Source organism: Heterocephalus glaber, unplaced genomic scaffold, assembly GCF_053883595.1.
Source record: "Heterocephalus glaber isolate CG9 unplaced genomic scaffold, H.glaber_assembly_v1.0 deba00001608, whole genome shotgun sequence".
NCBI classification, from domain to species: Eukaryota; Metazoa; Chordata; class Mammalia; order Rodentia; family Bathyergidae; genus Heterocephalus; species Heterocephalus glaber.
In genome coordinates this window covers 39,028,539-39,051,501 of record NW_028258379.1, presented here as the reverse complement: position 1 = coordinate 39,051,501, position 22,963 = coordinate 39,028,539, and the positions used below count along the sequence as shown (strand labels likewise).

At 44.9% G+C, this 22,963-nt stretch overlaps 1 protein-coding gene across 5 annotated transcripts in view; it reads right to left on the bottom strand.

Moving 5' to 3' along the window:
* The window catches only part of Ppp2r5c (protein phosphatase 2 regulatory subunit B'gamma), a 133,718-nt gene that overhangs the window by 109,467 nt on the left and 1,288 nt on the right, over positions 1-22,963 (bottom strand). For all 5 annotated transcript variants that reach the window (XM_021244143.2, XM_004836936.4, XM_004836937.4 and 2 more), the window contains exon 2: positions 22,887-22,949. Coding sequence is in view for 3 of the 5 variants with exons in the window: in XM_004836936.4 (XP_004836993.2) it covers positions 22,887-22,949 (63 nt within the window). In the remaining 2 variants the exon portion in view is untranslated. The remainder of the gene's footprint in view (positions 1-22,886; positions 22,950-22,963) is intronic.

Genomic DNA, 22,963 nt, shown 5'->3' with positions numbered 1-22,963 from the left:
AAGATGAAACTACTTGTAGCAGCAGACAGAATTCCAACCCAGGAGTAAAGAATCTTGGTTCCCTTCCCTCCCAAGGCCTGTGGCTCTGATCCTGATGTCCACTGCAGCTTGAACCTGCTTCATGTCCCCATGAGGACTCTGTGCCGGGAACCTGGCCCCGGGGGTGCTGGAGGCGGACTGGGTCTCTGAGAGGAACAACCCGCTTGGAGGCCCCTGTCACTGGAGGTGGAGGTGTGCCCTCTGCGGGGTGTGGGTCACTGCTGCTCTGCTGGTCTGAAACGTGGCTGCCCCTCTGACACACACTCCTGCTGTTGCCGTCTGACATTCGGCCCTCACCAGAGCCGAGCCAACGCGGGCACGATGTCTTTGAACCTCCAAACCACGAGCCAAGTAAATCTCTCTTCACACCAGCCTATGTCGGGTGTTCTGTCAGTGACAACAGGCTGACCAATGCAACATCTGTCATTCTTCCACCTGATCGTGAAAGCATGGGTCCTTCTTCCTTCAACCCTCCTATTACTTGCTCCTCCACAGAATGCCCAGTTAAAACGCATCTGTTCAGCTTGCCTGGGTGCTCCTAGAAAACTAGTCACAGAGAGCTCCTCCTAGAAACGGTCTTTGTTTTAAATGTTAAATCTCACACACATGATCCAGTAGATCACACTCCATCTTCTTTTCATTTTTCTATAATGCCCAATCTAGTGCTGCACATACAATGGGTAGAGAGATGAGCAGAACCAGCTCCCTGGCCACTTCCTACCCCAAGAGCACCTTACATAACCAATCGTGCAAGACTGCACTTGGTGATCTGGTAACCCACAACACATAATCAGGTCAAGTCCATAGGTAAGGCAGCCCTTGTAGGGAAACATCTGAGGTAAGCTTTCTAATGTCTGAGACGATAAAAAAACTCATCCTCAGACCTGTGGACTCCCAGGCACGGGGTCTTCTCCCTTGAACCCTGCTGTTGCCTCACTCTGACCCCCTCCAGAGCCCTCTCCCCAGAGGAGGCAAAATGAACTTCCCGAAAAAACTCTGCTCTCCTGTCCATGCTTAACCCACTGTGACGACAGCCCAGCTCCCTCCAGCTCCATGCCAGGCACAAACCTCCTCGAAGGCTTCACCACCACCTCTCACATCCTTCCTGGCTTCTCAGGCCCACATCCCTCAGTGGTGATCAGATCCAAGTGGCTCTCTCTTCTCCTTGAGGTACAGCACAGCCAGTCAGGCCCCATCTCTTCATGGCAGGGCTCTCAGCCCTGGCGCAGTGTAATTCTACAGTCTCCTGTCAACTACGGGCAGCCAGTTTTCTCCCCAAGGACTGTGAGCCCCAGGAGAGCAGGGCCTGTCCGGCTCAGCCACCTATGAGGTCTGTGGGGACCCTGGGGACTGGCAAGTAGGGAGGGCTTCTCTGAGAAAAGAAGGCTAAGCCTGGCCACGGTGCCTCCAGAGCTGTGGGCAGGTGCCTGGCCCTGGCGAGAGCTCTGAGGCCCACCTGAAAGGTAACCAGAAGGGAAGGCAAGTGCAGTGTCACAGGGCAACGGCAAGAGCAGACCTCCCTTTCTAAAAGGCCACTGCAGCTCTGGGGGACTAGGGCAGGGCAGATGAGCCCAGAGAGGGCTTGCCAAGTCTAAAAAAGAGGTGAAGATGTCAGCTTAGGCAGCAGTATCGGGGAAATGTGGTAAATGGGACAGAGTCCCACATACTCGGGTAAAATGAGGAGTGCTGGAAGACAGGGTGGATGTGAGGGAGGGAGCCAGGGAGAGCACCCCACTTCTGGCCAAAACAAACAAGTGGATAGTGAGAAAGCCACTGCTGCACGAGAGGAACAAGTTCAAGTGAGACCATACTGCCTGAGGTCCCTAAGTGGCAGTTCCACCATATACGAGAGGTGAAGTGTCCGAAATTACTTGCTCTATGTCTTTCAGAGCCAGTTCTATTTGATTTTCCTTATTCCATGAATCCACAGTGGGCTTCTCTTTCTTTTCTTGCTTTCTTGGCTAATTCTACCCACCCCACCCTAGAGAGAGCAAGCTCTCATTGGACTGCTTCACCTCTGTGTCCCAGTGCCCAGGACAGTCCTGCCTGCCACCCCACAGGTACCCAGGAATTCTTGTCTGGGGCAGCGATGTGAACACGAAGCTGATGATATCTAAGTGGTCACTCAAGTCCTGGGAATGGACACCTGCCTGGCAGAAGAAGGCAAAGGGAGAAGAATGGGCAATAGGAGGAAGAGACCACGAAGGAGCCAAGCAATACAAAACCTGGGTGGGTGTGGCCTCCTGGAAGGAAGTGGAGAGAGGAAGGAAGGATAACAGCCCTGTCAAATGCCACCAAATGACCAAGCATCGGCCACACCGAGGTTGCATCTGGATGTGGCCTGCTTCCCGGAGCTGTGCTTTGCTGACTAGAGCTGAGGATGAAGCAGGGAGACCAAGAGGATCAGCAACGGTTTTGAGAAATCTGGGTGGGAAGGAGGCAGTGGGTTGGAGGAGGCTGTGATGGTTCAAAGTGGGAAAGGTGGAAGGCACCTCTGTGCTGGTTTCACGGGCCCACAGAAGGGAGATGCCACCGAGAGAATGGCTGAGCCAGGAGCTGGGCCTGGACCCGTCTGTGGGGACCACAGGACAGAAGAGGGAAAGGATGATGGGGCATAGACCTGGCCAATCCGCTGGCTTTGTCCATGTGCATGGGAAGGCAGTACCAGGGCATCTGCCAGGAATCACTGTACAGGAGGGGAAGGAAGGGACAAGGCCTGACAAGAGTGGAGAAGGTGAGGGGAACATTGGGCACAGGACAAAAGCAAGGTAGCTGTTAACAATATTCCTCCTCAGCTCCAACCCCAGTGGCCGGCAGACCGCACCAATGGGCAGCGCCCAGGAGCACTGCCTGCATGGAATTCTCGACCACACAGACACTTTGCCTCCTCCTCTGTGTTCTCTAATGGTTCCTTAACCTCTGCAAATGTCTGTACAGTGCCCATATGTGCTGGACACTGGGAATGATAGTGTGGGCCTGTCCTCATGGTGCCCATAACCTGGAGGTGGGCAAGGCAAGGGTGGAAACTGTGGGAGCAGCTATTCCAGAACTGCACTGCATCCTCCAAGCACTGGCACGGTACTGTAGTGGCCTCACAGACAGCAAACCCAGGTTCCGAGTGTGGGGTGGGCACCTAGGATCATGCAGCGAGTGGTACAGCCACTTGAACCTTGTTCAGGCCATGGCCTTCAATCCTGGGTTGATCCCAACACCGCCTCTTCCCTTTACTGCACACTGCAGCAATTTCACTCTCTACTGTATTTCAAAATTTTCTTCTTCAGTTTTATAATGGACTGACCAAACTGCTACCACTAATGTGCCAGAGGCTAGCTGATATCTTGTGACATACTCCTTTAGGAAGTGTTTTTGCCCCTCGTGAAATTCCAGTCTGAATGTGACCAAGGCCTGGGTCTAACCCCAGCTGATAGACACACGATGGAAAGGGGAACACACAGTCTGGAGGAGATGTGATCTGTAAGACACAGCACGTGGGGACGTCACAGCAGGGTCCCCTGCAGCAGCGCTACTGACACCTGGCTGGGCGATCCTCTCTTTCTGGGGTCTACACCGTACGCTGCAGGGTATTTACACTGTCCCTGGCCTCAGCCCATCAGAAGCAAGCGGCCCCTTCCTCAAGCTGTGACAGCCAAGAGTATCTCCAGACATTGCCAAATGTCCCCCCTGGGGTGGGGGCAAAATCAGCCTTGGTTGAGAATCATATCCTTCAAATGTGCATGAACAATTTGATTTCTTTAACAATTAAACTGCAAAGAGAAACTTACACAGAATAAGAGATGCAGGACACATAACAACCAACTGTTAATAAACACAGCTTATTTGGATCTGGACTCAAACTAATCAACTGAAATAGGGGGCAGGAGCAGTGGCAACTTGAACACTCACTGTTAAACTCTTCAGGTGTGACAACAGTATTTTGTGTGTGTGTGGTATCAGGGATAGAATTCAAGACCTTGCACTTGCCAGACAGGTTCAGTGCCACTGAGCTACATCCCTAGCCCTAATAGTATTTTGTTTAAAAGTCCAAAAGCAAAGAAAACAAAAACAAGTTAACAAATCAGATTAATCAAATAAGTTTCTACACAGCAAAGGAAACAATCAACAGAGCAGAGACAACTTACAGAATGAGAGAAAATATATGCCAAACACTCATCTGACAGAGGAGTAATACCCAGAATCTATAGGGAACACGCACACAGACTCACACAGACTCACATAGAACAAGTAGTACAATTAAAAAAATGGGCAAGAGATCTGAACACATTCTTCCCAAAAGAAGAAATACAAATGGCCAATAAGCACATGAAAGAGTCCTCAATATCATTAGCCATCAGGGAAATGCGAATCAAATCAAAATTACAATAAGATACCATCTCACCTCAGTTAGACTGGCTACTAGTATAAAAAAGAAATGCCAGTGAGGATGTGGAAAAAAGGGAACTCTTACACACTGTTGATAGGAATGAAAATTAGTACAACCATTATGGAGAACATGCAGAGGTTCCTCAATAAACTAAAAACAGATCTACCATGTGACCCAGCAACCCCAATTCTGGGTACACATCCAAAGGAATGAAATCAGCATACAAAGAGACTTCTGCACACCCATGTTTATTGCAGCATTATTCACAAAGCTAAGATACAGGAGCAGCTTAGGAGCCTGTCACAGGTGAATGAATACAAGCAGTATGGTACACAGATGGAGAATAAAATCTTATTTGCAGCAACATGGATGGAACTGGAAGACATCACATTAAGTGAAATAAGCCAGGTGTAGAGACAAGTACAGCATTTTCTCTCATACGTGGACATGAGGGCGGGCTGTGTAGCTCAGTGGTAGAGGGCTTGCCTGGCACGTGTGAGGCCCTCGGTTTGATCCCCCATCACTGGCCCGCCTAACCAACCCTCTCAAAAACCCAAAAAGGCCCAGAGCATGCTATGTGGAAGTCAACCTGAATAAAAAGTACTAATTATTAGGGTAAATAAAGGGAAGATGGATTTGATTGGTATGCTTTATGCATGTATTGAAGCATCATGCTGAACCACATGAATACGTATAATACATGTTAATTTTAGAAAGTCCTTATTGAAGGATAGTCTTTATGGCTCAGATTTTATTCAAGATAATAAAAGGAAGACAGGTTGGGGTGGAAGCTAGATAAGCAGTCCTGTGGCATCTGATGATAAGAAAGCTGGGTGATAGAGATCTCAGGCTTCAACATACTTCACTCTCCACTTCTGTGTATAGAAAATAATTTATAATATAAAGTTCTTAAAATTCTCTCATTTATTCCTATTACCTCTAGACAACTAGAATGTGCCATCCCTAGCCTTTCCCCACCCCTGCTTTTGCTGTAAGCCTCTGAACAGAGCCTTTCACTCTAAATGTGCAGGCTCCTTCCAGATGTTCTCTGAACATGGCCTATGGCAAAACCTGCTCCTTCCACTTGAAATGCTCTCTTTGCCTGCTCCCACCAAGCTTCTGAGAAACTCAGCCTTCAGTCCTGGCTTGAGTGGCACTTCTGCTAAGCGTCTTCCCCACCTCCTCTCTCATGCAGTCAGGTCCCAACACGTCCCTGATATTCTTGTGTCATACCTTGAATCACACGTCTGCTTCTACAAAGAGCTTCAGGCTTTTGGAGAGCCAGGGCTGCACCTTCTCTCCCTTTTATCTGCCACTGCTCATGAGATGGCCTAGAGCTTGCTGTCTCTTCACACTATCACTGACTCTTACCTCCTGATTCTACCCTTCACACAACTGTTTCTACGAACAGAACAAATGCATACTTAATGGTCCCCCAATGCCAAACTATTTGTCCTCTCAGATAAAACCTCAATTAGCCTGTCTATTGAAATCTGTTCTTTCGTTTTTTGTTTTTCTTCTTGGTACTAGGGATTGATCTCAGGACCTTGAGGTTGCCAGGCAAGCACGGTGCTACTGAGCAACATCCCTGGCTGTTTTTGAAAGAGAATTTTGATCAAAATAGTATATGACATAGAAATCAGTGGGACAGAACTCAGAACCAAGACCATTCATTCTGTGGGAAAAGAATACAAGCAGCTTCTTCAGCAGATGGTGCTGGGACACCTGGACACTCAAATGGAAAAGAAAGAAGCCAGATCTCCCCACCTCCATACCATATACAAACATTAACTCCAAGTGGATCACAGACCCAAATATAAAAGTTAAAGCCACAGAACTCCTAGAAGTACACAGAGGAAAATCTTATTAGCTTTCAATTTACAATAGTTTCCTGGAATGGACCGGTGTGTGCTGTGAGTTGCAGGAGAGTGTGGGATTCTGCTCCTTTGTGAGTCCTTGGACAGGCAACAGCTGTCCAAGTGCCTGCCATACCCCTGGAGAGAATGCTTGGTCAGACGCCATTCCGGGGAAGGGCTGACTGTTTGAACCTGGACCTCAGAGCAGCTGTGGGATGGCTGGATCCTGGAGTTGAGGCAAAGTTAGTCATGCCCAAAGTACATCTCTGAGAAGCGACTGAAGAGATTTCTATTCTAGCAACAAGATCTTTACACTCTAAGTGCCCACAAATCTCAGCACAAAACAAATCAAAACAAACAAAAAATGGAAACGTGACAAGACAAGGCAACAAAATACCTCCCAAACTTCTCCACTCCCCTGAATCCAATCCAGGGGAGAACTGAGGGGAAAAACAGCATAAGGTACACACTTGAATTACTCAAAAGGACAAAAGAGGAGGTTAGAAAATAGATCAAAGAGGTAGTCAGCAGGATCAAAGATGTAACTAAACAGATAATGGAAGTAATAACCAAAATGATCCAGGAGCTTTCACAAGATACTAATAAAAAGCTAGCTGAGCTAAACAAAATAATACAAAACATGAATGACAACCTTAGCAGGGAATAAGAGTCCATGAAAAGGTTTCAATCAGAAATCCATGAGATTAAAAATTATACTGAAAGTATGGGCAGCAGAAGTGACCAATGTGAGGACAGAATTTCAGAACTAGAAGACAATAATGCCTTCAAAGACTGACTACTCAAAGACATGAAAACATGAAAAATGGATCCAACAGCTACTAGATGACACAAAGACTAATCTAAAAACAATTAGAATAAGTGAAAAATTGGAAGACAGCACAAATAGCATAAAAAACCTGTTCACAGAAATAATGGCAGAAAACATCCCAAATATAGGAAAAGAAATAAACATACAGATAAGTGAGGCACATAGAATTCCAAATATGCCACAACCAAAAGAGAACCTCTCTATACCACATTATACTGAAAGTACTGGAAGTAAGTCAAAGGGACAAAATCTTAACATGTTCGCCACGGGGCCGTAAATCATATGGGGCCATAATTCATATGTTCTGCTGCTGGGTGGCTCTGAATAGAATTCTATCATCTGATGTTAAATAGCTAAACACTGGTGGTTCAAGCAGTCCAATGGATAGTCATGCATTTACCACTGGTAGTTCAAGATGGTGGGAACATGTTAAAGCTGTTAGAGAAAGGCAGTGAGTCATATATAAAGGTAAACACATTAGAATTACAGCAGACTTCTCAACACAAACCTTAAAAGCTCAGGAAAGCTTGAAGTGTTTCAACCCTTTAAAGATACCTTACAATCCTGACTTATGTATCCTACAAAACATTTCTTCAAACTTGATGGAGAAATAAGATATTTCCATGATAAGGAAACACCTCAAGAAATTCATGACCACCAAATCAGCATTATAAAAAATTCTCAAGGATATCCTAGAAAGACACAATGAAGCCAACAGCGTCAGTAAGTCGAAACAGTGAATACACTCAGAAAGACAAGCAACAAAACAAAAGAAAAAGAAAAAAAAATCAGCAACAGGAAAATAATGCACTGACAGGAATAAGACAGTACCTCTCAGTAACACAGTGGACCCTCAAGTTATGACCCACCTCACATACGAACAACTTGGGTTATGACTGGAATTTTAGTTTTAACTTATGACCAAAGTCTTGAGTTATGACCCAAATGCTGGTCTTTCCTGTGTGAGGTTAACTGAGAAATTTTGGGCCAACGTTTCTCAAAGGACACTGAGATCTTCAATGTACTAGATAGCGAGACCCTGTCTCCAAAAAACCAAAAACCAAAACAAAACACTCCCCCCAACACACCCAGAAAAACAGGGCAGGCTCAAATAAATAACCTAATGATGCACCTCAACAAAAACAAAAAACCATCCAAATCCAAAACTAGTACAAGGAAGGAAATTACAAAGATCAGAGCAGAAATTAATGAAATTGAGACTAAAAAATAAAAAGAATCAATGGTTCTTTGAAAGAACAAACAAAACAGGAAATCCTTAGCCAATTTTACCAAAATAAGGAAAGAAAAACCCAAATCCATGCAATTAGAAATGAAAAAGGTGAACTCACAATGGATTCTATTGAAATCCAGATCACTGATAACTACTTTGAGAATTTGTACTCTAATACAATGGAAAATTCATAAGAAATATATTCCTAGATACATATGAACTACCAAACTAAACCAAGAAGATATAAGAATCCTGAATAACCCGGTAACAGGCAATGAAATTGAAGAAGTAATAATAAAAAAACCCTACTAAGACAAGCGAAAGTCCTGATGGATTCTACAAGAACTTAAGAGAAATCTAATGTCAATACTCCTCAAACATTTAATGAAATCAAAAGGAAAGCAGTACTCCCAAAGTCATTCGTGGATGCAATCATTACCTCGATTCCAAAACCAGAAAAGGACCCAACCAAAAAAGACAACTATAGGCCAACCTCTTTAATGAACACAGATGCAAAAATCTTCAATAAGATACTGGCAAATAGAATGCAGCAAATCATCAAAAATATCATACATCATGACCAAGTAGGATTCATCCCAGGGATGCAAATATGGTTCAACATACACAAACCAATAAATGAATACACCACATAAATAGAAGAAGGGATAAAAATCACATGATCATTTCAAGAGATATAGAAAAAGCATTTGACAAAATCCAACATTCATTCTTGATAAAAATCCTGAAGAAAATAGGTACAGAAGGGCTTTATCTCAATCTGATAAAGGGCATCTATGATAAACCAATAGCCAACATCATTCTAAATGGGAAAAGCTTTCCCTCTTAATATCAAGATGTCTGCTATCACTATTCTTGTTCAATATAGTTCTCAAAATATTAGCCAGAATTGCAGGCTCAAGGTCCCGAGTTCGATCTCCAGTACCAAAACAAAAACAAAAACAACACCCCCAACAACAACAAAACATTAGCCAGAGCAATTGGACAAGAGAAAGAAATAAAAGGGAGTTAAATTATCATTATTTGCAGATGATATGATCCTCTACATATAAGACCCCAAAAACTCCACCAAAAGACTCCTAGTAATAATCAAATTCAGGAAAGTAGTGGGATACAAACTCAACACTCAAAAAATCAATAGTATGCCTGTACACCAGTAATAAAACTCACCAAGAGAGAAATTAGGGAAACAATGGCTTTTGCAATTGCATCAAGAAAAAGGAAATACTTAGAAATTAACCTATTAAAAGAGTGTAAGACTTCTATAATGAAAACTACAGTAGTCTGAAAAAGGAGATCAAAGGGGACATCAGAAAATGGAAATACATCCCTGTTCCTGGATAAACAGAACCAATATAGTCGAAATGGCCATACTTTCAAAACTGTTACATAGATTTAATGCAATCCCAATCAAAATACTAATAGCATTCTTCACAGAACTAGAGAAAGCAATCCTAAAATTCATATAGAATAAGAAGAGACCTAGAGTAGCAAGAGGAATTCTGGGAGACAAGGGCAAAGCGGGGGGCATCACAATTCTGGACCTCAGTTATACTACAAAGCTACAGTGATAAAAACAGCATGGTACTGGCAAATAAACAGACTTGTGGGTCAATGGAACTGAACAGAGGATGCAGAAGTAACTCCAGGCACACTCAGCCACCTTATCTTTGACAAAGGGGCCGAATACTTTTGCTGGAGGAAAGTCAGCCTCTTTAACAAATGGTGCTGGGAAAACTGACTTTCCACATGCCGAAAATTGAACCTAGACTCCTATCTCTCACCATGCACTAAAGTCAAAATGGATCAAATATCTAAATATTAAAACAAAAACAGTCTGCTAGAAGACAAAATAGGTAAAACTGTTGAACATTCTTGAAGGCATAGACTTTCTGAACAGAAACCTGGTTGCACAAGAAATACTATCAAAAATCAACAAATAGGATCATATCAAATTAAAACACTGCTGCACAACAAAGGAAACCACCAACAAAGTGAAGAGACAACCTACAGAATGGGGAAAAAATGTTGCCAGCTACTCCTCAACAAAGGACTAATATCTAGAATACAAATGAACTAAAAAAAATTAGACTCCCTACATTTAAAAACTCAAAAAACTGGGCATCTGAAATAGACACTTCTTGTATGAAGAAGTACAAATGGGCAATAAATACAAGAAAAAAACGTTCATCATCGCTGGCCATTCGAGAAATGTAAATTAAAACAGCTCTGAGAGCCCATCTAACTCCAGAAAGAATGGCCACCATCAAGAAAGCACATAATAACAAAGGCTGGAAAGGCTATGGGAACAAGAAACTCTTTCTGGTTGGTGGGAGTGTACAACCACTGTGGACATCAGTATGGAGATTTCTCAAAAAGTGAAAAATAGAAATTCTATTTGACCCAGCTATTCCCCTTCTGGGTATCTTCCTGAGAGTTAAGACATCATATTACAGTGACCCATGCACATCCACATACAGTTGCACAAATCACAATAACTAAATCTTGAAAGCAAACTATATGTCCATCAATAGATGAATGGATAAAGAAAATGTGATATTTCTACACAGTAGACTACTACTCTGTCATAAAGAAGGATAAACGAGTAATTTGTTGGAAAATGGGTACACCCTGAGACCATAATGTTAAGTGACATAAATCAGACACACAAGCTTAAATATCACATGGTTTTGCTTATATGAGAAACCCGATATATAAATAAAGTGCAAAATAAGAGACAGGCAATAGGAAAAAAAAGGAGAGAGAAAAAAAGGTTATCATAAACCAGCATGGCCAATGTACCCAGAAGTGTACCTGGATTTGATATTACTGTCTTATGTGTTATATATATATATTTTTGCCTGTTAGTCTGGCTGTTAAACTGTGTTTATGATAATTAACCTGATAAAGACATAAAATAAAATAAATAAATCTGATGCTGGCCCAAAAAACCCACAAAAAACTGAAAAAAAAAAAATCAAACAAACAGGGGTGGAGGGGAACAGGAAAAAATATGCCAATTCCCCATATTGAAAGTAATCATTATGTACTGCAAACATGTACTAATAAAAATTCAATTAAAAAAACTTCTCTGGATTAAAAATAAAAAGGACATTACCAAGAAAGTGAAAGAACAACTTACAGAATGGGAGAAAATATTTGCAAATTATATCCAGAATACAAAAAGAACTCTAACAACTTACAGAAAAGCAACCCAATTTAAAAGTGGCCAAGTGACTTAAATGGAAATCTCTCCAAAGAAGATACAAAAATGGTCAACAAGCACACAAAAAGATTCTCAACACCGTTAGCCTTCAGTCAATTGCAAACAAAAACTTCAATGACACACCATTTCACAACCACCAGGACTAGTGTTTTTAAAAATGAAAAGTAACGGTCATTAGTAAGGATGCGGAGAACGTGGAACTTTGTGCACTGCTGGGGGACATGTCAAGTGGGACAGTAGCTGTGGAAAACAGTTTGGTTCTTCAGTAGTTAAACAATGCTCACATGATCCTGCATCCCACTCCCAGGTATGTACCCAAAAGAACTGAAAATGGGTGCTCAAACAAGGATGTGTACACAAATATCCACAGCAGCACTATTCATAATAGCTGGAAACAACCCAGACACCATCAGCTGGTGTAATCACAAATGTCACATACACTGCAGCCCTAAAGAGGGACAAAGCTCCGACACGGGTTACAGCATAGATGACCCCTGACCACAGTGTCAGGGGAAAGCAGCTGGACCCAAAAGGCCATGTACTGCACAATTCCATCCTTGGAAATGTAAAGAATGGGTAAATCCACTGGGGACAGACTAGAGGTTGCCAGGGGTGGGGTCGGGTGACTGCTTGCTAGATATCACCAGTGAGGCCCATGATGGGGAGCGCTCACTGCTCTCTGACGGAGAGGAGGCATGAATGTCAGTGGAACATTCAGTGAGAGACGACAGGTGTACTCCTGCTGCTTAAGAGTTCACGCATAAAGTAAAAACTGGATCTTGACCTTAAAAGTAGTATTTGTCAGGAAGTATGATACTAGTTACCTGACTTGAGTAATTTTATTTTTTGAGATCTTTTTTTTAAAAAAAGACTTGAAGGCTGGACATGGTGGCGCACACCTGTAATCCCAGCTGCCTGGGAGGCTGAGACAGAGGGATCCCAAGTTTCAAGGCCAGCTTGAACAATTTAGCAAAACCCAGTCACAAAATTAAAAAATAAAATAAAAAGGGCTGGGGATGTAGCTCAGTGTAAGGCTCTGGTTCACTCTCCAGCACTGCATGCATACATACACACATACTGACCTAATTCTTCCTTCTCTGTCACTCTGCTGGAATGGAGGCTATAGTTAGTTTTACTTTCATCTATTTATGCAGTGAGGTGGGAGATGGCACAGGATTTACTTTATCCTCCTACCTCTGGCTCGAGTTGGGAAATTATTTATCAAATGCAGCATTATTTGTAAACCCACATCAAAATGGCTGCCCTTCTCTTCCCCAGGAGTCACTGACTGTCAGCGGTCCTAGAGGCCCCTGGTGAACACGACGGGCCCCATCTGTCTACAGAACACCTGCATTTCTGGGGTACTGGGGAGGACTTTGGGAGGATCTGAGGTGTGTCAGAGGCCCTTGGTGGCTGCTCCAATGGAAGCCAGACTGTCAACAGCAGCTATCCCCTCTCCTGTCCTTCGCAGGACCTCCTGACTGAAGAACACCTGGCTCTGCGCTCTGAGATGCTGGAGGGGTGTGTGTGTGTGTGTGTGTGTGTGTGTGTGTGTGTGTGTGTGTGCATGCACGTGTATGGGTGCGTGTGTGTGTCTGTACCCTTGAGAAGAGGGAAGGAGAAGTGGTCAGTGCCAGCCCTATTGGGGTTGGGTGCCCAGCCTGGAGAGCTAGACTGCTATCCCTGGGCCTGGCCCGCACTGCCTGCCTTGGGGGTACCAGGCTCTCACCCCAGCCATGGAGCATGGCTGCACATCGTGAGATGGAAAGCAAGTGGATTCCCTCACCCTTAACAGGAGAAGGTGTGCAGTTTCTAATGAAAGACCATCAAGCCTCAACGTCCAGGTGCCTGGTCGTTACCTCTTGCCCCACAACCTCTGATGTAGCACCCCATACATGGGGAGTAGAGAGAAATCTGGGCAGCAAACGCATGGGTGTTTATTAGTCTCTGTACTTGGAAATTATTCACTGAAACAGCAAAACAGGCGACTGGCTTGGTGACAAAGCCTCCCTCCTAGAGGTTTTACCATATGAGGGATGACTGTCCCAAACAAGCAGCTTTTCCTCTCATTCAAACACTGCATTTCTAAACATTCACCACTAGATGTAAGATGTTTATTGTTCAGTTGGGCAGGCTATGTCAATGGTCCCTCAAAGTAGCTTCTAGACCGAGTGGAGTCTAACACAAAGGGTGTCTCTTTTACTGAGCTGGCCAGTGCTGGTTCAGATTCGGTCTGAGGGCAGCAACATGGCACTCATCAAAAGTGGTGACCCTCACTTGGATTCCCACAGTCCAGACCTGAAAGCTACAGCCCCTGGGCCACATCTGGCCCCCTGGCCTGTTCTATAAATAAAGTTTTACTGGAACATAAGGATTATTTGTTTACTATCATTTAAACCTGCTTTCTTACTACAACAGAGGAGCTGCTGGGCTGGGGCAGAGACCATGCAAATACTTGAGGCCCTGCAAAGTCTAGAATATTTACTATCAGCCCCTTCCCAGGAAGTTTTTTTCAGATCAACAATTCCTGGCAGAGAGGTAGAAAGAAAGTGAGAATAGGAGTGCCTCCCCCTGGAGGTCAGCTGTGCACTGCACTTAACAGCAGACCCTGAACCCTGACCCGGCTGTGGGGGAGTCACGGGTCCAAGGCACAGGAACTCCAACCCCAAGCCCAAGTTGCCCCGGGGTGGGGGTCTGACCCCACAATGCCCCCAGGCTAGGACGTGGAACCCTGCTGCAGGAGGAGGAGGAGCGAGGAGATTACATTTCCGTCTGACACTCCTCTGTCCACAGCCACCTCCCTGGCTGCCTCTGCAGAACACTGCTGAGCCAGCATCTGTAAGACTAAAGCGAACTCTCCAAAGAAACCATGCTGTTTGGGGAGACTAAGGAGCCAACCCCAGGGCAAAGCACTTCACTTTCTGGCCCTTAGGGGCTGAAAGTCTCAGCACCAGGTGAGCAGAGGCCCTGAGTGAGCAGTGAGCTGACCCCAAGTGCAGAGCCCACAGCGGGTGTGCTGGCACCTCATCCTTGAGTGAGCAGAGAAGCATCTGAGAAAGCAGCGGACCCCCTTCTTCCTTTTCTCTTTTTGCAGTACAGGGGATTGACCTGGGATTGACCCCAGCACACATCCCCAGCTTTGACAGCGGGTCTCACTAAGCTGCTACCTTGCCCAGGCTGGGCTCAAACTTGTGATCCTCCTGCCTCAGCTTCCCTGAGTGCTGGGGTCACAGGCCTGAGCTACCATTTAGCTGAGAGAAGTCTTCTAGCTGGTCTCCCTGTTCTACTCCTGCCGCTCTGTTCCTCCTCAGCAGCCAGTAAGATCTTCGCAAATACTTAACTCAGATCATCTCCTGTCTCTGAGTCAAGCGCTTCACCCTGGAAATCCAAATCCAAAACCCTGCCAACACTGCTCACAAGATCTTCCTTAATCCTGCTGGTGCTCACCCCTCCAACTTCATCTTCCCACTCGCACTTGCACATTTTCCTTTTGTGGTACTGGTGATGAACCCAGGGCTTTCACACCGAGCCACACCTTCTGCCTTTATTTATTTTTAATTTTGAGGGTCTCACTAAGTAGTCCAGGGACTCAAGTTGCAATTCTCCTGCCTCAGCCTCCAAGGGCTGGAATGAAAGGCATGTGCCACCCACCCACACTTTTTCCGCTAAGTGGCCTTTCCCGTGCCTACACCAAGCTCACTTCTGCCCCAGAGTCTCTGCACTAGCTGCTGCCTTGGGCTGGAATGCCCTTCCCCAGGGCTTGGCACCAGTGAGTCCTTGACAGTCACCGAAATGACAGTGACACTGAACGTCATATCCGTGGTGAGACTGCCCCTGACCACCTGAAGCAGAGAGGCTGCCAGAGGTGGCACCAGGGCTCCCTTGAAACACATCAGGACAGTTTTGTTGTCACCAAGGTGATGCAGCTGGTATGCCTTCACTGAAGGTGACTCTGCTCTCTGGTGCTGAGCCTCAGAAGGCACCTGCTAGGTCACCTGGAGGAGGGCACTCCTCCAGCCAGTAGGAAGGGCATCCGTGTCCAGCACCGCCCTCCCCAAATGACACTGTCTCCGGGGGGATCCAGCCAGCAGTGCCATCGAAACAGCCCAGAGACGACTCCCTCTGGATATTCAGGGTCCACTAGGACCGTCCCCCTGGTGACATGGTCCCTGAGCAGGCCTAAGTGTGGGGGTGGTGCTGTAAAATTCTGTACTATTTTATTTTTTAACCATATGTATTTTGACCCAAGAATAATATGTAAGAGAAACTGCCAAAAGAACAACTGGAAGGAGATGTGATTCTCTCGGGTCTCAAGACTCCTTTTCTCACATGGCAGGCCAGCACGGACCCATAGGGAGAAGCAGCCTCCTCTGTCTCACCAGAATCCTCCTTTTCCTTCCTGCCTTCTTCTTTTCCTTCATTTTATCTACTTCTTCCGCGTTGGCCAAGTTACATAACCTCATGTCCTTTAAATTTAACCTGAGATTGGCTATTTCATCGCACCAAGAGTGATGGGTAATAAAATTACACATACAGATGTCAAAGTTGGCTTTGGGAAACACTGTTAGGCTGCAATGTGGCTCTGTCTGCCAACCTTCTGGGAAGCTGGAAGCATCGAACATCTATGGCCACAGAGCCCCCAAAATGTGGCTATTGCACCGAGGAACTGAAATTCTCATTTCATTTTCATCAAGTTTGATTTAAATGAAACCACCAAGTGTGGCAAATGGTCAACATCCTATCCGGCAGAGGTCCTTATACTTTGATACCACTGGGCAAAAACAGAATTTGGAAAGCACTATAGTCCACAAGCACAGAGCATCTGAAAATAAGCTCTTCGGGGTCATGAACATAAATCTTATCTTTCAAAAATTACATACATAAAATGAAGGAAAACCCAATGTATCCTCTTTCTGGAGTTTCAACTTTACGCTCATCCTCTGACTCCCCCAGGTGGAGAAAAAGAAGACAACACCGTCTTCTGAGAAGCAGCCTTCTCTGCAGGGTGCTTTCTACCTGCCTTAAGAAGCAGGAAGTCTTGGCCCAACACACTCACCAGCAGGAACTGGGAAGGGTAAGGGACAGTGTTGCACCAAACCTGACCTCAGGCGGGTTCCCGGAGTCTAAGGAAACGCTGGAGACCCTGTCACTGATATTCCAGAGGCGCTTCCCAGGACTTAGGAAAAGTCACTGTGATTCACACTGGCTCCCGGCTCCTCCTCAAGGGCAGGTGGAACCCTCTCCACTGATAGGATGACTGCACGCACCCTGCAGCTCCTGAGTGCAGGAGCCCTGAGCCTCCTTCTGACCCACACACTTCAGGCTGCCTTTACTCCGCCCCGGGCCATTCTTGCTAAGTCCCCAAAGTGGGAGAGGAGATGGCTGTAATTACCACACTTCCCAGCCTAACAGACTTGCTGGAACTGCACAGCTCAGCAGCAAGCCCGCTCCATCAGGGCTTTGGAGTAGCACTTGCTGTTCTTACCCACAGTTCGCCTGGCTCCCTCCATGAGACGGGCTCCATCCTGTCCCACCCAAGCGGGGCCACGTTACTCCCAGTGCACAGAATGTCCGGAGGCAGCAGATGACACACAGATAATGCAATCAGCCAATACTTAAGTTCTTAACAGGATGGGGCTGCATTCTTCTTTTGATCCTTCCCAATCCTCAACACAGTGTTTGCGCGTGGGAGGCTCAAAGCAAAACCATATCTATCTTATGAAACATATTAACACATTCTAAAAACATTCCTCATATATTTACATTAAGAATTATAAGACACCAATGATCCCAGGGGAGTATTTATATTTCAGTGGACATCCTATTTGGAAATGTTTTAAATTAATATCTTATGAGACTATGCCTTCTACCACTGAACTTTTTAGCACGATCTTAGGGGACCTACGCTTTTTTCTACTAAGTATGTAAAAGCAAACTAAAAAGAAAATATTTCTTAAAACTTTCACAAGACATTAGAAAAAGTCCTGAGTACTGTAATCTTTTGCATTGAAACAATTTGGAATGAAAATTCAGTATGGAAACTCCCTCACACGATCAGGAGGAGATAAAGAAGCTTCATAATGAGTTTTTTCCCCCCTAATTTACAGTATCAGAAAAATCAGCAACCTGGTTAATCTGAACCTGTCCTTTTTCCTGAGCACTAAGTCTACACACCAAATGCTTCTTGCAACTCGGTCTGAACACACACAGCAGGTGCAAAGAGGAGTCACAGTAAACTGCCACCCCCAGAGCCTCCTCTGATGGGGGAAAGTCATGGTACACAAAGGTGGATCCAAGTGGCACAAAGGACAAGTGATTCGTTAGGCCAATGACTGCTGCATAGATTAGAAGAGAGAAAAAAATATGGTCCAAGTTGGTGAGAAAAGCTTCTCTTAAATTTCAGAATAGAGGAACTTGAATTGGAGCTAAAAAGATGAAGGACTCAGGCAGCAAAGGATGGGAAGAGTATTTCCAAACAGAGGTCTTCAAAGTAAGGTCTGAGGAACCCTTAGGTGGGGACCTTTAGAAGCTCTCAGGGCCCATGAGGTTTTCCCTTTTAGCCATCACGCTGTGAAGTTCTTCTCATGTGATATTAAAATAGATTGAGTGAAGCAGACAGTTGCAAAGACATGCAAAAAAAAAAAATCGCCACTCTTCTCATTACGGTGGCACATGGCTATAATCGCAGCACTGATGGAGGCTGAGGCTGGAGGATTGCAAGCTCGTGTTGTACCTGGGCAACTTAGCGAGACCTTACCTCAAAATAAGAAACAAAAAGGGATAGGGATATAGCTCAGTAGTAGGGTGGTCCTGGGTTCAATTCCCAGTACCATTTAAAAAAAAAGCCACTCAGTGAAATTTTAAAAAAGTTTTCATACAAATGTTATGTTAATGTGTAATAAGTATTATTCAGTGAATGAGTATTTTAAAACTTTCAGTATCAATCTCTAATATGAGTATCAGTAGTGTAACTCACCTAAACACAAGCTCTTTGGGGTTCTCAATAACCTTGAAGAGTGCAAAGGAGTGACCCCCCTTTTGTTTGGTAACTGCTGGTGTACCAGAAGCAGTCTGCCCAGGTGAATGTGTGCTAGGGACACTTATCAGGCAAATGGTCACATCTTGTGGCAGGATCTTTTTATCGAAGTGGCTTGCCAGGGATGAGCCGTTCCTCCAGGAGATATTCAGCCACACCTGCACGCAGCTTTGCTTGCCACTGGCACCGAGTGGGTAAGGTCAAGGATGCTGGTGAACATCTTACAACAAGCGGGACCTCAGGACAGCCCCACAACAAAGTACCTTGCCCCCACTTCCCACGTCCAGACTAAGACTCTTGGTCTAGGGTGGTGGGGGTCGCACAGGGGCAGCTGTGTAGAGTCTACCTGAGCAGGAGTGGCAGCTAGAGAAGGGGGCAGCTTAGGGCAGAACCAACTGCTTCTGAGCCCCTGAAGGCAGCTAGCTCAGGGCAACACTGCCCAGCAACTCCCAACTTTCACCTGTAGCTGACTTTCCTCTGAGGTTCGTCTTTTCCCTGGACCAGAGCACCTGTGCTCTGGCTGAGGACCACTGGGAGGTTGGAAAGGGAGGACCAGGGTGTGGCAACTAAGAGCAGGCAATTCCATTTCCTACATAACTGCATATGGGTTTCAGAAAGGACCTTTCAAGTACTATTTCTTTGTTCCTCTCTGGACTTCACTGGAGCTGAGGGCTGCATGGAAAACAGCTGGGAAGAGAAAGATGAAAAGTGAGGCCTGGGAGGGCCCCGTGCAAAGTTAAAGATGGCGGCTTTGGTCCAAGGCAGGAGAGAGCCGGGTCTCCCTGAGGCTGCCATGCTCACACTGCTCTCTTCAAACGACTTTCATTGTCTCCTTCCAACTTACTTAGGAGAAAACTCCTGCCACAGTGAACTGAAAGTCAAAAGTACTTCTGAAGAGGTAGTTTCACAAAAAACTGTTAACATGTAAAGGGTATATTAGATTAATAAACGGTTTTGAATTTTCCATTTTAATTTATAAAAAAATTATTCCACCACCTAGTACCATAGGACCTCCAGCAAGTCAGTCTACCTCACTCTAGGCTACCAGGGGTTGGTGGCAACAGAACGCAAAGGGACAGCTTATGAAAACAAAGAAGTCATTCCTAAAGGTGGATGGTGTCAGAATAAGCTCCCAGGCCACAGGATCATTTAGCTTTCCTTTCAGCAAAGGGTGTTATGTAAGAGTTGCTGTAGCGACTGTCAAACAGAGCTGAGCTGAGCTGTATGTGTAAGGTACAGGATCAGAGAACAATACTCAAATCATCTTTAATGTACTGAAAACAAATCACTCTACAAAAAGCATTAACACTTATAAAACGTAACTCTGGACACAGTACACAAGTTTAAAAAACAGAACAAAACAATATGGCAACACCATCCTATGGGCGGATCCTCCAAAGTGAACTTTAGAAAGTCTGAGCAATTTATTAAGAGTCTGAATATTCCTAAAATATGCCTAATCATGTTTCCCCAGATTTGAATGTTACTGAGAACAGCTGCTCGAAAACGCATTCCCTCTGTCAGTCTCCACATTTTCCAACTTCAAGTGAACCAGGAGCCCGGTTGCGGCCTTGTTCCTTAGCGGTGTGCTACGAAATAAACCAGCAGCACATACTGCACAGAAACTTTTATTTCCAGGACACATATGGATAAGCAACACATAAAATTTAACATTCTATTTGAAAGAGGAAAAAAAAAAGAAAAGGAAAATGTACCAACAGGTCATTCAAGACGTAGAAATTTCTAGAATAAGACAAAAGTTGCACAGCAGCAATTATGATCTTTAACAGTATTTGGTGCCACTGAAGGATAGATCCTGCCATATATCTTGTTGGGGGAAATTTCTTAAGAACAGGGGAGCCTAAGTTAAAAGTGGCCAAACCTTAAGCTCGTGACTCATTTTAGTGATGAAGAAGCAGGGTAACACAAGTTAGATGACACCATTTATGGCAATGCAGGAATCAGTAGGATTTTCTAACCTCAAAGCTGAAAATAATTGCCACTGTACCACTCTATCCTTTACTCCAGAACTGTATCTTCCTTATGAAAAAAGCCCATGTCATCAAATGTTCCCTTGTTCTAACCAGAAAATGTTCTGTGCAGTAGGCATTTGTTGCCTTGGCTTCTGCCAGGCTAGAAGACGGCCCACCAGGATTCCGTTATAGGAACCCTCCACACACCTGAAGGAGGGCTAACTCAGCCACAGGCCAAGTTCTTGAACGTTCTCTCTGCTGGGATTATTTCCCAAACCTCCTGGCTGCTCTGTCCTGGACGAGTACTGGCCCTGCATGGCCCTCCAGGCTGTGAAGCCCAATGAGGTGAGTTCCAGGGGCAACACGAGCAGCTGTAGCTCGCAAGGGTGACCTGATGTCAAGCCTGGAACACAACATTCAGGTTAAAGTATTCCAGCTCAGAGAAACACTGAGATACAGACGAGAGGAAATGTGTGCAGTAATGGTTTAATTCACCTGCAGGAGTCAATCTTACTAGGTAAGTAGGTGGAACTAGAAGAAGTGAGCTGAAGACTGAGAGGAAGAAGGCAATAAAGAATAAAGGTCAACTCAAAAGTCAGATGAACTGAAGTGCCTCAAGCTGTATTCCTGCAAAATAATTTACGCAATGAAACTGTGTCATGCTTAAAATGCCATGTTGCCTCTGGTATCCATATGAGGAAGTAGTGAAGGGCCCAACATTTCAGTGGTAAGTTCAAGCTCTGTGGCTCCAGCTCTTAGGCACAGTAGCACTGGAAAAAATACAAAAAAACAAGTGGGGCATCACACTCAGACACTGCAGGCCACACTTAAGTCTTACACAACTGACATTCTAAGAACGCTATCCTCCTTATAAATAAATGCACATTTTACATAGTAAAATAGTTTTGGCATTGCTGATGGATTTTTCAGGCTCAAATTTAACATTATCCCTCCTTACTGTCAGGTTCTTTCCATTAAAAGAGGAATAAATGAAACATACACATTCCTATTCCTTTGTGACCTTAACAGTAAGAGGATGCAGTTATATTAGTAAGAAAGGTTAGGGAGCTATCGGAAATCTTAGCAGTTTTAATGAAAGAGCAACAAACAAAAGAAAGAGAAGAAAGCACACAGTATACACCCCTGCAAATGACTATATTTCATCATAGAGTGTCAAAAGGGTGGCACAGGAAGTAAGCAAGTCAAATTTAACCATAGCAAACTTGATAGTCTGCTGTAAAGAAAGGGTAGGGAAAGACTGGCACAAATAATTCTAACTATTGGTATTTAAGGAACCTTTTGGATTTCTGCTTTTTGCTGTAGGGAGGGCAACAGATTTGCTGGAATAAACCACCTGCTCCAGAGAAGGGAGGCTTAGAACACACCAAATGACAGGGAAAAGATAACCTGGAGCTAAAAAAAGTCTACTGTGTCTCCCAGGCAGAATTTAACTCATTCTAATTTGGCTTGCAGGAAGGGCTCTGACACTCACAAATTAATGTCATTTATGTTAAGACCAGAGATCTCAATGATCCAGCCTGCAGAACTGACCCCAAGCTAAGCAACTTCTTGACTCTCTGTGGCTTCAAAAAGACCCATGAGCTCTGCTGATGGACCCCCGGCCCTGGGTGCTCTAGTTCCAGGACAGTCAGTCACAAGGAAGAAGAGGCAGAGGCGAGCGGTGCCTGGTGCGGACTCCACCAGGTACAAACACACTCTTCACTGAGCATTCCAGCTGTTCTTTTACGAAACCAATGTCAAGCAGCAAGAAAAGTCCCACTCCAGTGGGGTGGGGGTAGAGGAAGGAAGTAGAAGAATGCACAAAAAAATCTCAAGCTAGATATATAAAAAATACCGAAGATACTGGTTTGAAAAATGCTAAAGGACCAGATAACAGAAAAAAAGAGCTTGCCCAAGACACCAGCTGCAGAGACTGCACCAAGGAAAACAAGGGTGATGGAAGAAAGACGAAGAGCCACGCAGAAAGCCACCTGGCGGCTTGCAAAGGAAGAAGGAGAGAGGATCCTAGAGCAAAGGGAACATGAACTCCAGCCAGAGGCCCTGTAAGACCAGTCTTCGCAGGAGGCCTGCTACGTTTGGGGTGGGGGGATGTAGTTAAAAATAGAAGCTGCCTGGATTGGCACTTTTTCTGAAGTGGAATACCTAAATAACTCAGAGACACCACAAAGTCTCCTACAGGGAAACATTTTGGAAGACCCTGGGTTTCATCACTCTGTGTTTTGTCCCAAGGGAAAGCTGCTGATAGAAAAAGTAAGGAGGTATCTAAGGACAGTTACCTCTGATTCTGTGTCTTGTCCTTCTTTTGAACTCTTCCCACTTTTCCCTGCTTTTGGTGGATCCTGGGAAACATCAA